The sequence below is a fragment of the Anomaloglossus baeobatrachus genome, chromosome 4 (assembly GCF_048569485.1).
Source record: "Anomaloglossus baeobatrachus isolate aAnoBae1 chromosome 4, aAnoBae1.hap1, whole genome shotgun sequence".
Classification (NCBI taxonomy): Eukaryota; Metazoa; Chordata; class Amphibia; order Anura; family Aromobatidae; genus Anomaloglossus; species Anomaloglossus baeobatrachus.
The window spans coordinates 451,105,889-451,118,699 of record NC_134356.1 but is presented as its reverse complement, the minus strand read 5'-3'; the positions used below and the strand labels follow the sequence as shown (position 1 = coordinate 451,118,699).

The 12,811-nt window shown below is 52.6% G+C and overlaps 1 protein-coding gene across 1 annotated transcript in view; it reads right to left on the bottom strand.

Annotated features, from left to right (window-relative positions):
* Nucleotides 1-12,811, bottom strand: part of ULK3 (unc-51 like kinase 3) — a 101,521-nt gene that overhangs the window by 66,262 nt on the left and 22,448 nt on the right. The window contains exons 4-5 of the mRNA XM_075342679.1: nucleotides 9,883-9,987; nucleotides 8,957-9,100 (exon numbers count right to left, since the gene is read on the bottom strand). Coding sequence (XP_075198794.1) covers nucleotides 8,957-9,100; nucleotides 9,883-9,987 — 249 coding nt within the window. The remainder of the gene's footprint in view (nucleotides 1-8,956; nucleotides 9,101-9,882; nucleotides 9,988-12,811) is intronic.

The window sequence follows — 12,811 nt, the reverse complement described above, 5'->3', positions numbered from 1 at the left end:
GTATCTTCAGGTAATCCATAGTCTCCCCTCCCTGATCAGGCCGGCTGTGGAGGGCGAGCGTGCAGGGGAGGGGGGCAAGGACCATCCGCCTGTCCCTCTGTGCGGATGCCCCCCAAACAGTCTTGAGAGTGTTAGGGGGGTAGGGTCCTGCCAGACAGACTCGGAGGACAACGGAAGTGGCGGACGGACCCCACTTCTGTGCGACCGGTCTCTAGGGGGGAGAGCAGGGTGAGCTGTTACACCCTGTCGCCCGACGAGCTGTGTCTGGAACGGAAAAAAGGGAAAAAGAAGGGAATTTTGTTTACTTACCGTAAATTCCTTTTCTTCTAGCTCCAATTGGGAGACCCAGACAATTGGGTGTATAGCTATGCCTCCGGAGGCCACACAAAGTATTACACTAAAAGTGTAAAGCCCCTCCCCTTCTGCCTATACACCCCCCGTGTCTCACGGGCTCCTCAGTTTTGGTGCAAAAGCAAGAAGGAGGAAAAAATTATAAACTGGTTTAAAGTAAATTCAATCCGAAGGAATATCGGAGAACTGAAACCATTCAACATGAACAACATGTGTACACAAAAAACAGGGGCGGGTGCTGGGTCTCCCAATTGGAGCTAGAAGAAAAGGAATTTACGGTAAGTAAACAAAATTCCCTTCTTCTTTGTCGCTCCATTGGGAGACCCAGACAATTGGGACGTCCAAAAGCAGTCCCTGGGTGGGTAAATAATACCTCATAATAGAGCCGTAACGGCTCCGTCCTACAGGTGGGCAACCGCCGCCTGAAGGACTCGCCTACCTAGGCTGACATCTGCCGAAGCATAGGTATGCACCTGATCGTGTTTCGTGAAAGTGTGCAGGCTCGACCAGGTAGCTGCCTGACACACCTGCTGAGCCGTAGCCTGGTGCCGCAAGGCCCAGGACGCTCCCACGGCCCTGGTAGAATGAGCCTTCAGCCCTGAGGGAACCGGAAGCCCCGAGGAACGATAAGCTTCGAGGATTGGTTCCTTGATCCACCGAGCCAGGGTTGATTTGGAAGCTTGTGTCCCTTTACGCTGGCCAGCGACAAGGACAAAGAGTGCATCCGAGCGGCGCAGGGGCGCCGTACGAGAAATGTAGAATCTGAGTGCTCTCACCAGATCTAACAAGTGCAAATCCTTTTCACATTGGTGAACTGGATGAGGACAAAAAGAGGGTAAGGAGATATCCTGATTGAGATGAAAGGGGGATACCACCTTAGGGAGAAATTCCGGAACCGGACGCAGAACCACCTTGTCCTGGTGAAACACCAGGAAAGGGGCTTTGCACGACAACGCTGCTAGCTCAGACACTCTCCGAAGTGAAGTGACTGCTACTAGGAAAACCACTTTCTGCGAAAGGCGTGCGAGAGAAATATCCCTCATTGGCTCGAACGGTGGTTTCTGAAGAACCATCAGCACCCTGTTCAGATCCCAGGGTTCTAACGGACGCTTGTAAGGAGGGACGATGTGACAAACCCCCTGCAGGAACGTGCGTACCTGTGGAAGTCTGGCTAGGCGCTTCTGAAAAAACACAGAGAGCGCAGAGACTTGTCCCTTAAGGGAGCCGAGCGACAAACCCTTTTCCAATCCGGATTGAAGGAAGGACAGAAAAGTGGGCAAGGCAAATGGCCAGGGAGAAAAACCCTGAGCAGAGCACCACGACAGGAATATTTTCCATGTCCTGTGGTACATCTTGGCGGACGTTGGTTTCCTAGCCTGTCTCATAGTGGCAATGACCTCTTGAGATAATCCTGAAGACGCCAAGATCCAGGACTCAATGGCCACACAGTCAGGTTGAGGGCCGCAGAATTCAGATGGAAAAACGGCCCTTGAGACAGCAAGTCTGGTCGGTCTGGTAGTGCCCACGGTTGGCCGACCGTGAGATGCCACAGATCTGGGTACCACGACCTCCTCGGCCAGTCTGGAGCGACGAGGATGGCGCGGCGGCAGTCGGCCCTGATCTTGCGTAACACTCTGGGCAACAGTGCCAGAGGAGGAAACACATAAGGGAGTTGAAACTGCGACCAATCCTGAACTAAGGTGTCTGCCGCCAGAGCTCTGTGATCTTGAGACCGTGCCATGAACGTCGGGACCTTGTTGTTGTGCCGGGACGCCATTAGGTCGACGTCCGGCATGCCCCAGCGGCAACAGATCTCCTGAAACACGTCCGGGTGAAGGGACCATTCCCCTGCGTCCATGCCCTGGCGACTGAGAAAGTCTGCTTCCCAGTTTTCTACGCCCGGGATGTGAACTGCGGATATGGTGGAGGCTGTGGCTTCCACCCACAGCAGAATCCGCCGGACTTCCTGGAAGGCTTGCCGACTGCGTGTCCCGCCTTGGTGGTTGATGTATGCCACCGCTGTGGAGTTGTCCGACTGAATTCGGATCTGTTTGCCTTCCAGCCACGGCTGGAACGCCTTTAGGGCAAGATACACTGCCCTTATCTCCAGAACATTGATCTGAAGGGAGGACTCTGTCTGAGTCCAAGTACCCTGAGCCCGTACCCTGAGCCCTGTGGTGGAGAAAGACCGCTCCCCACCCTGACAGGCTCGCGTCCGTCGTGACCACCGCCCAGGATGGGGGCAGGAAGGATTTCCCCTTCGACAGAGAAGTGGGGAGAAGCCACCACTGAAGGGAAGCTTTGGCTGCCCGAGAAAGGGAGACGTTCCTGTCGAGGGACGTCGACTTCCTGTTCCATTTGCGGAGAATGTCCCATTGAAGTGGGCGCAGATGAAACTGCGCAAAAGGAACTGCCTCCATTGCTGCCACCATCTTCCCTAGGAAGTGCATGAGGCGCCTCAGGGGGTGTGACTGACCTTGAAGGAGAGATTGCACCCCTGTCTGTAGTGAACGCTGTTTGTTCAGCGGAAGCTTCACTATCGCTGAGAGAGTATGAAACTCCATGCCAAGATATGTCAGTGATTGGGCCGGTGTCAGATTTGACTTTGGAAAATTGATGATCCACCCGAAACTCTGGAGAGTTTCCAGAGCAATGTTCAGGCTGTGTTGGCATGCCCCTTGAGAGCGTGCCTTGACAAGTAGATCGTCTAAGTAAGGGATCACTGAGTGTCCCTGAGAGTGTAGGATTGCCACCACTGTTGCCATGACCTTGGTGAAGACCCGTGGGGCTGTTGCCAGGCCGAAAGGCAGTGCCACGAACTTTTTGTTCGTCCCCTATGGCGAAACGCAGGAAGCGCTGATGCTCTGGTGCAATCGGTACGTGGAGATAAGCATCTTTGATGTCGATTGATGCCAGGAAATCTCCTTGGGACATTGAGGCGATGACGGAGCGGAGCGATTCCATCCGGAACCGCCTGGTTTTCACATGCTTGTTGAGCAGTTTTAGGTCCAGAACGGGACGGAAGGATCCGTCCTTTTTTGGTACCACGAACAAGTTGGAGTAAAAACCGTGACCCCGTTGCTGAAGAGGAACAGGGATCACCACTCCTTCCGCCTTCAGAGTGCACACCGCCTGCAGAAGAGCCTCGGCTCTGTCGGGGGGCGGAGATGTTCTGAAGAAACGAGTCGGAGGACGAGAGCTGAACTCTATCCTGTAACCATCGGTCTTTTACTTGTGGCAGCCAGGCGTCGCAAAAGCGGGAGAGCCTGCCACCGACCGAGGATGCGGTTTGAGGAGGCCGAAAGTCATGAGGAGGCCGCTTTGGGAGCGGTTCCCCCGGCGGTCTTTTTAGGACGTGACTTAGACCGCCATGCATCGGAGTTCCTCTGACCTTTCTGAGTGCTTTTGGACGAGGAGAATTGAGACCTGCCCGCGGACCGAAAGGACCGAAACCTCGATTGTACCTTCCGTGGTTGAGGTCTGTTTGGTTTGGACTGGGGTAAGGATGAATCCTTTCCCTTGGATTGTTTAATGATTTCATCTAATCGCTCACCAAACAAGCGGTCGCCAGACAATGGCAAACCGGTTAAGAACTTTTTGGAAGCAGAGTCTGCCTTCCATTCACGTAGCCACATGGCTCTGCGGAGTACCACCGAATTGGCGGATGCCAGCGCCGTACGGCTCGCCGAGTCCAGGATAGCATTAATGGCGTAGGACGCAAACGCCGACGCCTGATTGGTTAAGGACACCACTTGCGGGGCAGATGTACGTGTTACTGCATTAATCTGCGCCTGACAAGCTGAGATAGCTTGGAGTGCCCATACGGCTGCGAATGCTGGAGCAAAAGACGCGCCGATAGCTTCATAGATGGATTTCAACCATAGTTCCATCTGTCTGTCAGTGGCATCTTTGAGTGAAGCCCCATCTTCCACTGCAACTATGGATCTAGCCGCCAGTCTGGAGATTGGAGGATCCACCTTAGGACACTGAGTCCAGCCCTTGACAACCTCGGGGGGGAAGGGATAACGTGTGTCCTTAAGGCGCTTGGAAAAACGCTTGTCTGGACAGTCTTGGTTTTTCTGGATTGCCTCTCTGAAGTCAGAGTGATCCAGAAACATATTTAATGTACGCTTGGGAAACCTGAAACGGAATTTCTCCTGAGAAGCAGACTCCTCAATTGGAGGAGCTGGGGGAGAAATATCCAACACCTGATTGATGGTCGCTATAAGGTCATTCACTACTGCGTCACCTTCAGGTGTATCTAGGTTGAGAGCGGCTTCAGGATCAGAATCCTGATCTGATACCTCCGCTTCATCCTCCAGAGAGTCCCCTTGCTGGGACCCTGAACAGTGTGATGAAGTGGAGGGAATTTCCCAGCGACCCCGCTTGGGCGGCCTGGGACTGCGGTCCGTGTCAGAGACCTCACCCTGTGACCTATGGGTTACCCCAGGGGCACTTTGCTGTTCCAATTGAGGGGGACCAGGGGTCAAGGATTGGACAGTGCCCGGAGCCTGAATCACCGGTCTGGACTGCAATGCTTCCAGTATTTTAGCAGACCATTTATCCATACTCTCAGACAGTTTGTCAGTAAAGGCTGCAAACTCCGTCCCTGTCACCTGGACAGTGGTAGCAGGTGGTTCCACCTGGGCCACCAGTCGCAGAGGCTCCGGCTGAGTAAGTGCCACAGGGGCCGAGCATTGCACACAATGAGGGTCAGTGGAACCTGCCGGTAGTACAGCTGTACAAGAGGTACAGGTTGCAAAGTACGCCTGTGCTTTGGCACCCTTGCTTTTTGCGGATGACATGTTGTCTCCTCTGAGAACAACCAGGAGGGAATATAGCCAAAAATCAACAGAGCGACCGTACAGTGCAATGTATAGCCTATAAGCCTATATATATATAAACACTTCGGTACTCAGTGGGGCCAGCACCACAGGTGCTGCTTACCGACCGCTCAGAGCGGTTGTGTGATCACCAGATTCCCTGCCTGGGTCTCCCTATGTTGTCTCTCCTCTCCAGCGTCTGAATCGCTGACAGGAATGGCTGCCGGCGTTCTGTGGGGAGGAGGGGACCGTGGGCGTGCCCAAGAAAAGTGCGGGAATCTAGTGCCCCAGTGTACTGAGTGAGGAGGGAGGAGGATACTAATGTATGCTCCAGCCCTCAGCGCTGACGATCTGTGCAGCGTCCCGCCCTTCCCCTGACTGGCAGGCCTGTGGGCGGGAATATACGACACTAGGCCGCAGAAGCCGGGGACTAAAGTTATAAGCGCGGCCGGCAATAAGCGCGGCTGCGCGTTAGTCCCCGGCGCACTAACACACCCAGCAGTGCTGCGGTGTGTATGGCACAAGCGCTCCATGCGCGGTAGTCCCCGGCGCACTAACACACCCAGCAGTGCTGTAATGTGTATGGCACAAGCGCTCCATGCGCGGTCCCCACGGGGACACAGAGTACCTCATAGTAGCAGGGCCTTGTCCCTGACGATACCCAGCTCCTATCCAGCAGATTCCCAGGGGCTGCGGAGGGAGCACGGTCCCAGTGCCTGGAGACCGATCCGGATCCCACTTCACCCAGGGCCCATTAAGGGATGGGGAAGGAAAACAGCATGTGGCTCCTGCCTGTGTACCCGCAATGGGTACCTCAACCTTAACAACACCGCCGACAAAGTGGGGTGAGAAGGGAGCATGCTGGGGGCCCTGTTATGGGCCCTCTTTTCTTCCATCCGACCTAGTCAGCAGCTGCTGCTGACCAAGCTGTGGAGCTATGCGTGCATGTCTGCCTCCTTCGCACAAAGCATAAAAACTGAGGAGCCCGTGAGACACGGGGGGTGTATAGGCAGAAGGGGAGGGGCTTTACACTTTTAGTGTAATACTTTGTGTGGCCTCCGGAGGCATAGCTATACACCCAATTGTCTGGGTCTCCCAATGGAGCGACAAAGAAATTAAAAATACAAACCTAAGGGGCTGGGAGCAGCCCCAAGTGTGTCCACCTCCTATGGACACAGCTTAAACTGAGGAATCATTGCCAGTTGGTGAGTGTATACTGCATAGGAGGAGTTTTCCTTGTTTTGCTTAGTGTCGCCTCCTAGTGGCAGCAGCATACAACCCATGGTCTCTGTGTCCCCCAATGAAGCGATAAAGAAAGGGCCTATACTCCAGCAGCTAGGACATTCTAAGCAAACCCTCAAGGTGCATTTACACTGGCAGATAATCAGGAAAGAAGTTTGTTTCCTAATTATCAGACTTTCAAAGATAAGCTGCCCATCACACATTGAAAGCAAAATACTCATTTGTATGGTAAAATGATATTTAAGCTTGTTTAGAAATCATTGTTCATGGTAGCAGATAGCCCAGTGCAAACAAACAGGACATGTGCTACCGTTAAGACCATTCTGTGCCCAGGGAACATACAGTTATGTGCACACTGAAGTACAGCCGACACGTCTAAGGAGGCCGTTATATTAATATTATTAATATTTATTTATAGAGCACCATTGAAATACATGATGCTGTACATGAGAAGGGGTTACATATAAAATACAGGACAAATTACAGTAGACAGACTGGTAGAGAGGAGAAGACCCTGCCCTTGTGGTCTTACAGTCTACAACTGTTGCAACCCCCGAATCTACTGTCTCCTCCCCAGGATAATGGGGCGGAGACAGTAGGTTGGGGGGTTGCAACAGTTCCCGTGGTGGTGAGAAGGCGCTGGGTCATTGCAGGCTGTAAGTATTCTTCAAGAGATGGGGTTTCAAGTTCCATTTGAAGTTTCCAAGTGTAGCTGATAATCAGACATGTTGGGGCAAAGAACTCCAGAGAAGGGGAGATACTCGGGAGAACTCTTGAAGGTGTTGAGATGAGGAACATATAATTGTGTAGAAGAGAAAAAGGTCTTGGAAGGACCCAAGATTACGTGTGGGAGTATCTCAAGAGATTAGTTCGGACTTATAGGGAGGAGACAGATTATGGATGGTTTTGTAGGTCAGTGTTAGTAGTATGAATTGAATACGCTAGGTAATTGGGAGTCAGTGAAGAGATTTGCAGAGGGGAGAAGGGGAGGAGTAGCGAGGAGGAAGGTGGATTAGTTAGGAAGCAAAGTAAAATATGGATTGGTCGGGGGCAAGAGTATTAGAAGGGAGGCCACAGAGGAGGATGTTACACTAGTCGAGGTGGGAGATGATAAGGGCATGCCCTAACATTTTCATAAGTTTAGAGTTGAGGAAAGGACGGATTCTGGGAAAAATTTTTAGTTGGAGGTGGCAAGAGCTTGGATGTGTGGTTTGAAGGAGAAGGCAATAGCGAGAAAGGCAGCAGATTTTGGGGATAGCGCGGTGTCATTTATTGTTATAGATCAGGTAGGGAAAAGAAGTAAGATGCGTGAAAGATAACGGGTTCAGTTTTGTCCACATTGAGCTTTAGGAAGCAAGATGAGGAAGCTATATGGCTGATAGACATTCTGGTGTTCTAGACAGCAGAGAGGGTATGTCTGGGCCAGAGAGGTGGATCTGAGAGTTAGAGTATAGATGGTACTGGACGTTATGGGGCTTGATGAGTTGTCCCAGGCTAAAGGTAGAGATCGAGAAAAGTAAGGGTCACAGGATAGAGTCTTGAGGAACACAGACAGAGAGAGGGCAGGATGACAATGTATTATGGTAGTGGGAGACAAAGTGCGGTTGAAAAGGTATAAGGAGATCCAGGAAAGGGCAAGGTCTCGGACACCAAGGAAAAAGAGGATTTGTAGTGGGAGGGAGTGGTCGACAGTGTTGAAACCAGAAAACAGGTCTAGAAGAAGGAGTATAGAGAATTTTCTGTTAGCTTTGGCAGTAATTAAATGAACACAGATCAGCTTGCATTGGATTGTCAGTCATTTAAATGGACATGCACAGAATGACTGTTCCAACCAAGTACAGACGCTGGAGAATCATGGAGGGGCCAATGATTTAAACTCCTTCCCACCTGCTTATATTCCATCCATCTCCTCCCCTCCTCAGTGACTGACAGTTCTGGCTTCATAGAGTCAGAGAAGAGAGAGAAAAAAAAAAAAAGTAGTAAAACAAGCAGGTGGGATGGTGTATAACAATAATTAGCCCAACCATGCTGCACCCTGTACTTGGTTTGAACAGTCATTCAATGCGGACAGAGTCTGTTTAATGTCCAAGGTCAACCAAAGTAAATGCACCCTTAAAGGGGTATTCCCATCTCAAAGACCTATCCCAATATGTAGTAGGTGTAATAATATTCACATATATCTTCAATTTGAAAAGTAAGACATTGCAGCTTAGGTATTCATGATTACAACCATAAGCAAATAAATTAACAATCACTATATGAGTGGCTGTAACCATGGATACCTAAGCTGCAATGCCCTGCACATGAGGTAAGAGACATGGCTATATCATGAGAACTATACTACATTTCTAAATCGGAGGGATTTGCTAATATTATTAATACGACGCCTACAATTTATTGGGATAGGATCTTGGAGATGGGAATACCCCTTTAAGCTTTGTTCACATGTCCACTTAATTCCTTTTGTCTGTTCCATTTAGAATAAATGTGAAAGGATGGGATTAACAGCACCACAGCAACACTTTCCAGTGGCTTCTTACCATAAAGAATAACCCCGACAGACCAGAGGTCGACTCGAGCATCATAGTGTTTACTGCACACCATCTCAGGGGCCATATACAGGGGAGACCCTCGAAGTGACTGAGGCTCATCCTGGCAGATCATGTGCTGAGCAAAACCAAAATCTAAAAAGATGAATGAATCATTTTTACTAAACACAGAATAGTTACCAGTAAATATCCAATAGCATTGGCTCAGTCTGGACAATGTTTTCCACAAAATGTCAATCAATCTGGATTTTTTTTCTACTTCCAAAATTATAGCAAATTAAAGCCAAGAGAGAACTAAAGGCAATCTATGTTAGAAAGATAATGTCTGAGTGGTCATACATCCAACCGTTGTCTCTTGTAACTGCCCTTTAAATATGTATTATCCAAAATAACAGTTGCACTCAAATAATGGGGAGGCGAGAAAACTGAAGAATGTGAATAGTGAACATTAAAATGTGAATATGCATTACATTAACTTTATTTTAAAGAAAAAATTAGCTACTTTGCAAATAAAAATGGCCAAATTTACTTGAGCCCAGTTACCATGCCAAGGTAGAACTCTCAACTGGATCATTATTCACATTCTTCAGTTGTTTTCCTTCCCCATTATTTGAGTGCAACTGTTATTTTGGATATTACATGTTATATTCAGTTTTCATCAGACCTTAAGTTTAGGAAGTGTAGGCAATTCTACTATTATGGCCCTTTAAATATGGGCATTCAGCATGGCTAAGAGTGCATATTTACTTCAATTGTGAGGGGAATAAAGCAGTTATCAGACCCCTCATACAATAGCGTATCCCCCATGGGAACAAAGAATCAATTATGTTAAAATGTAACATATCAAATCCTTTCCCTTTCACACTCCATAATTTTTGCCATTGAGTAAGGATTGAGTGGGGAATGACCACACTCACCAGCGAGCTTTAGGTGGGGCCTATCAAGGCTGCTAAGCAGAATATTTTGAGGCTTCAGGTCCAAGTGTGATATATTTCTTCCATACAGAAACTTCAAAGCGCTTGCTGCAAATAAAAGAATATATAATTGAGTTTATCAGTCATCCAGTCCATACAGCTGCATACCAATGGTTATATTAACAGGAAGAAGTCTTCCTCCAGATTGCTATATATTTTGGCTCAAAAATTCTCCTGGATCTAATTTTGCCAACAAACGCATCTTTCACCTCACCCAGATCCTAACATCTATGGGCTCCAACTCCATCTCTACTTCACTTTGCTCATACAAAGACATGAGCTGCCTCAAGCTTGCGGAGAAGCAGATGTACTCAAGGATAGACGAAGATAGCAACTACGGATCTGCACTGGACCGTCTCCTAAATCAGAAAGTTCAATGTAGCTAACAGAAATACAGTGGAACCTTGGATTACGAGCATAATTGGTTCCGGGAGTGAGCTCTTAAACCAAGTTACTCTTATAATCAAAGCAAATTTTCCCATAGGAATTAATTGAAACACAGACAATTCATTCCACAACCCAAAAATATTTACTGTATTTATACAAACTTATTACAGTAACACAAAATAATGTCCTGTATTCATATCAAATTATTACAGTGCATTACAGTAAAAAACATCTAAAACAAATTGAACTTAAAGGGGTGGTTCACCCATATTTTTTATTGTCTAGATCGATATTATATTGAGAAACAATGTTTCTCTCAAATACCTTGTGTTGTCAATAGTGCCTGTGAGAGGCGCTATTGCAGACCGCTGTTCCCCGTCCAGTGACGTACCCGTCAAATGCTGCCACGTCACATCCGTGCAGCCGGCTACATTCTGAGCCCATCTGCTCCTCCTCCCTCTTCCCTCACAGGACAGCGCGTCTCTTGCTTTCAGCGTTCTGCAAGGAGGGAGGAGGGAGCAGGAGCCGCGCCGTGCTAGGAGGGAGGAGGGAGGGGGGGAGCAGGAGACGCGCTGTGCTAGGAGGGAGGAGGGAGGGGGGAGCAGGAGACGCGCCGTGCTAGGAGGGAGGAGGGAGCAGGAGACGCGCCTGCTAGGAGGGAGGAGGGAGGGGGGAGCAGGAGACGCGCCGTGCTAGGAGGGAGGAGGGAGGGGGGAGCAGGAGACGCGCCGTGCTAGGAGGGAGGAGGGAGCAGGAGACGCGCCGTTCTAGGAGGGAGGAGGGAGGGGGGAGGGGGGAGCAGGAGACGCGCCGTGCTAGGAGGGAGGAGGGAGGGGGGAGCAGGAGACGCGCCGTGCTAGGAGGGAGGAGGGAGGGGGGAGCAGGAGACGCGCCGTGCTAGGAGGGAGGAGGGAGCAGGAGACGCGCCGTGCTAGGAGGGAGGGGGGAGCAGGAGACGCGCCGTGCTAGGAGGGAGGAGGGAGGGGGGAGCAGGAGACGCGCCGTGCTAGGAGGGAGGAGGGAGGGGGGAGCAGGAGACGCGCCGTGCTAGGAGGGAGGAGGGAGCAGGAGACGCGCCGTGCTAGGAGGGAGGAGGGAGCAGGAGACACGCCATGCTAGGAGGGAGGAGGGAGGGGGGAGCAGGAGACGCGCCGTGCTAGGAGGGAGGAGGGAGCAGGAGACGCGCCGTGCTAGGAGGGAGGAGAGAGCAGGAGCCGCGCCGTGCTAGGAGGGAGGAGGGAGCAGGAGCCGCGCCGTGCTAGGAGGGAGGAAGGAGCAGGAGCCGCGCCGTGCTAGGAGGGAGGAGGGAGCAGGAGCCGCGCCGTGCTAGGAGGGAGGAGGGAGCAGGAGCCGCGCCGTGCTAGGAGGGAGGAGGGAGCAGGAGCCGCGCCGTGCTAGGAGGGAGGAGGGAGCAGGAGCCGCGCCGTGCTAGGAGGGAGGAGGGAGCAGGAGCCGCGCCGTGCTAGGAGGGAGGAGGGAGCAGGAGCCGCGCCGTGCTAGGAGGGAGGAGGGAGCAGGAGCCGCGCCGTGCTAGGAGGGAGGAGGGAGCAGGAGCCGCGCCGTGCTAGGAGGGAGGAGGGAGCAGGAGCCGCGCCGTGCTAGGAGGGAGGAGGGAGCAGGAGCCGCGCCGTGCTAGGAGGGAGGAGGGAGCAGGAGCCGCGCCGTGCTAGGAGGGAGGAGGGAGCAGGAGCCGCGCCGTGCTAGGAGGGAGCAGGAGCCGCGCCGTGCTAGGAGGGAGCAGGAGCCGCGCCGTGCTAGGAGGGAGCAGGAGCCGCGCCGTGCTAGGAGGGAGGAGGGAGCAGGAGCCGCGCCGTGCTAGGAGGGAGGAGGGAGCAGGAGCCGCGCCGTGCTAGGAGGGAGGAGGGAGCAGGAGCCACGCCGTGCTAGGAGGGAGGAGGGAGCAGGAGCCGCGCCGTGCTAGGAGGGAGGAGGGAGCAGGAGCCGCGCCGTGCTAGGAGGGAGGAGGGAGCAGGAGCCGCGCCGTGCTAGGAGGGAGGAGGGAGCAGGAGCCGCGCCGTGCTAGGAGGGAGGAGGGAGCAGGAGCCGCGCCGTGCTAGGAGGGAGGAGGGAGCAGGAGCCGCGCTAGGAGGGAGGAGGGAGCAGGAGACGCGGCGTGCTAGGAGGGAGGAGGGAGCAGGAGACGCGGCGTGCTAGGAGGGAGGAGGGAGCAGGAGACGCGCCGTGCTAGGAGGGAGGAGGGAGCAGGAGACGCGCCGTGCTAGGAGGGAGGAGAGAGCAGGAGACGCGCCGTGCTAGGAGGGAGGAGGGAGGGGGGAGCAGGAGACACGCCGTGCTAGGAGGGAGGAGGGAGGGGGGAGCAGGAGACGCGCCGTGCTAGGAGGGTGGAGGGAGGAGGGAGCAGGAGACGCGCCGTGCTAGGAGGGAGGAAGGAGCAGCAGACGCGCCGTGCTAGGGGGGTGGAGGGAGGAGGGAGCAGCAGACGCGCCGTGCTAGGAGGGTGGAGGGAGCAGCAGACGCGCCGTGC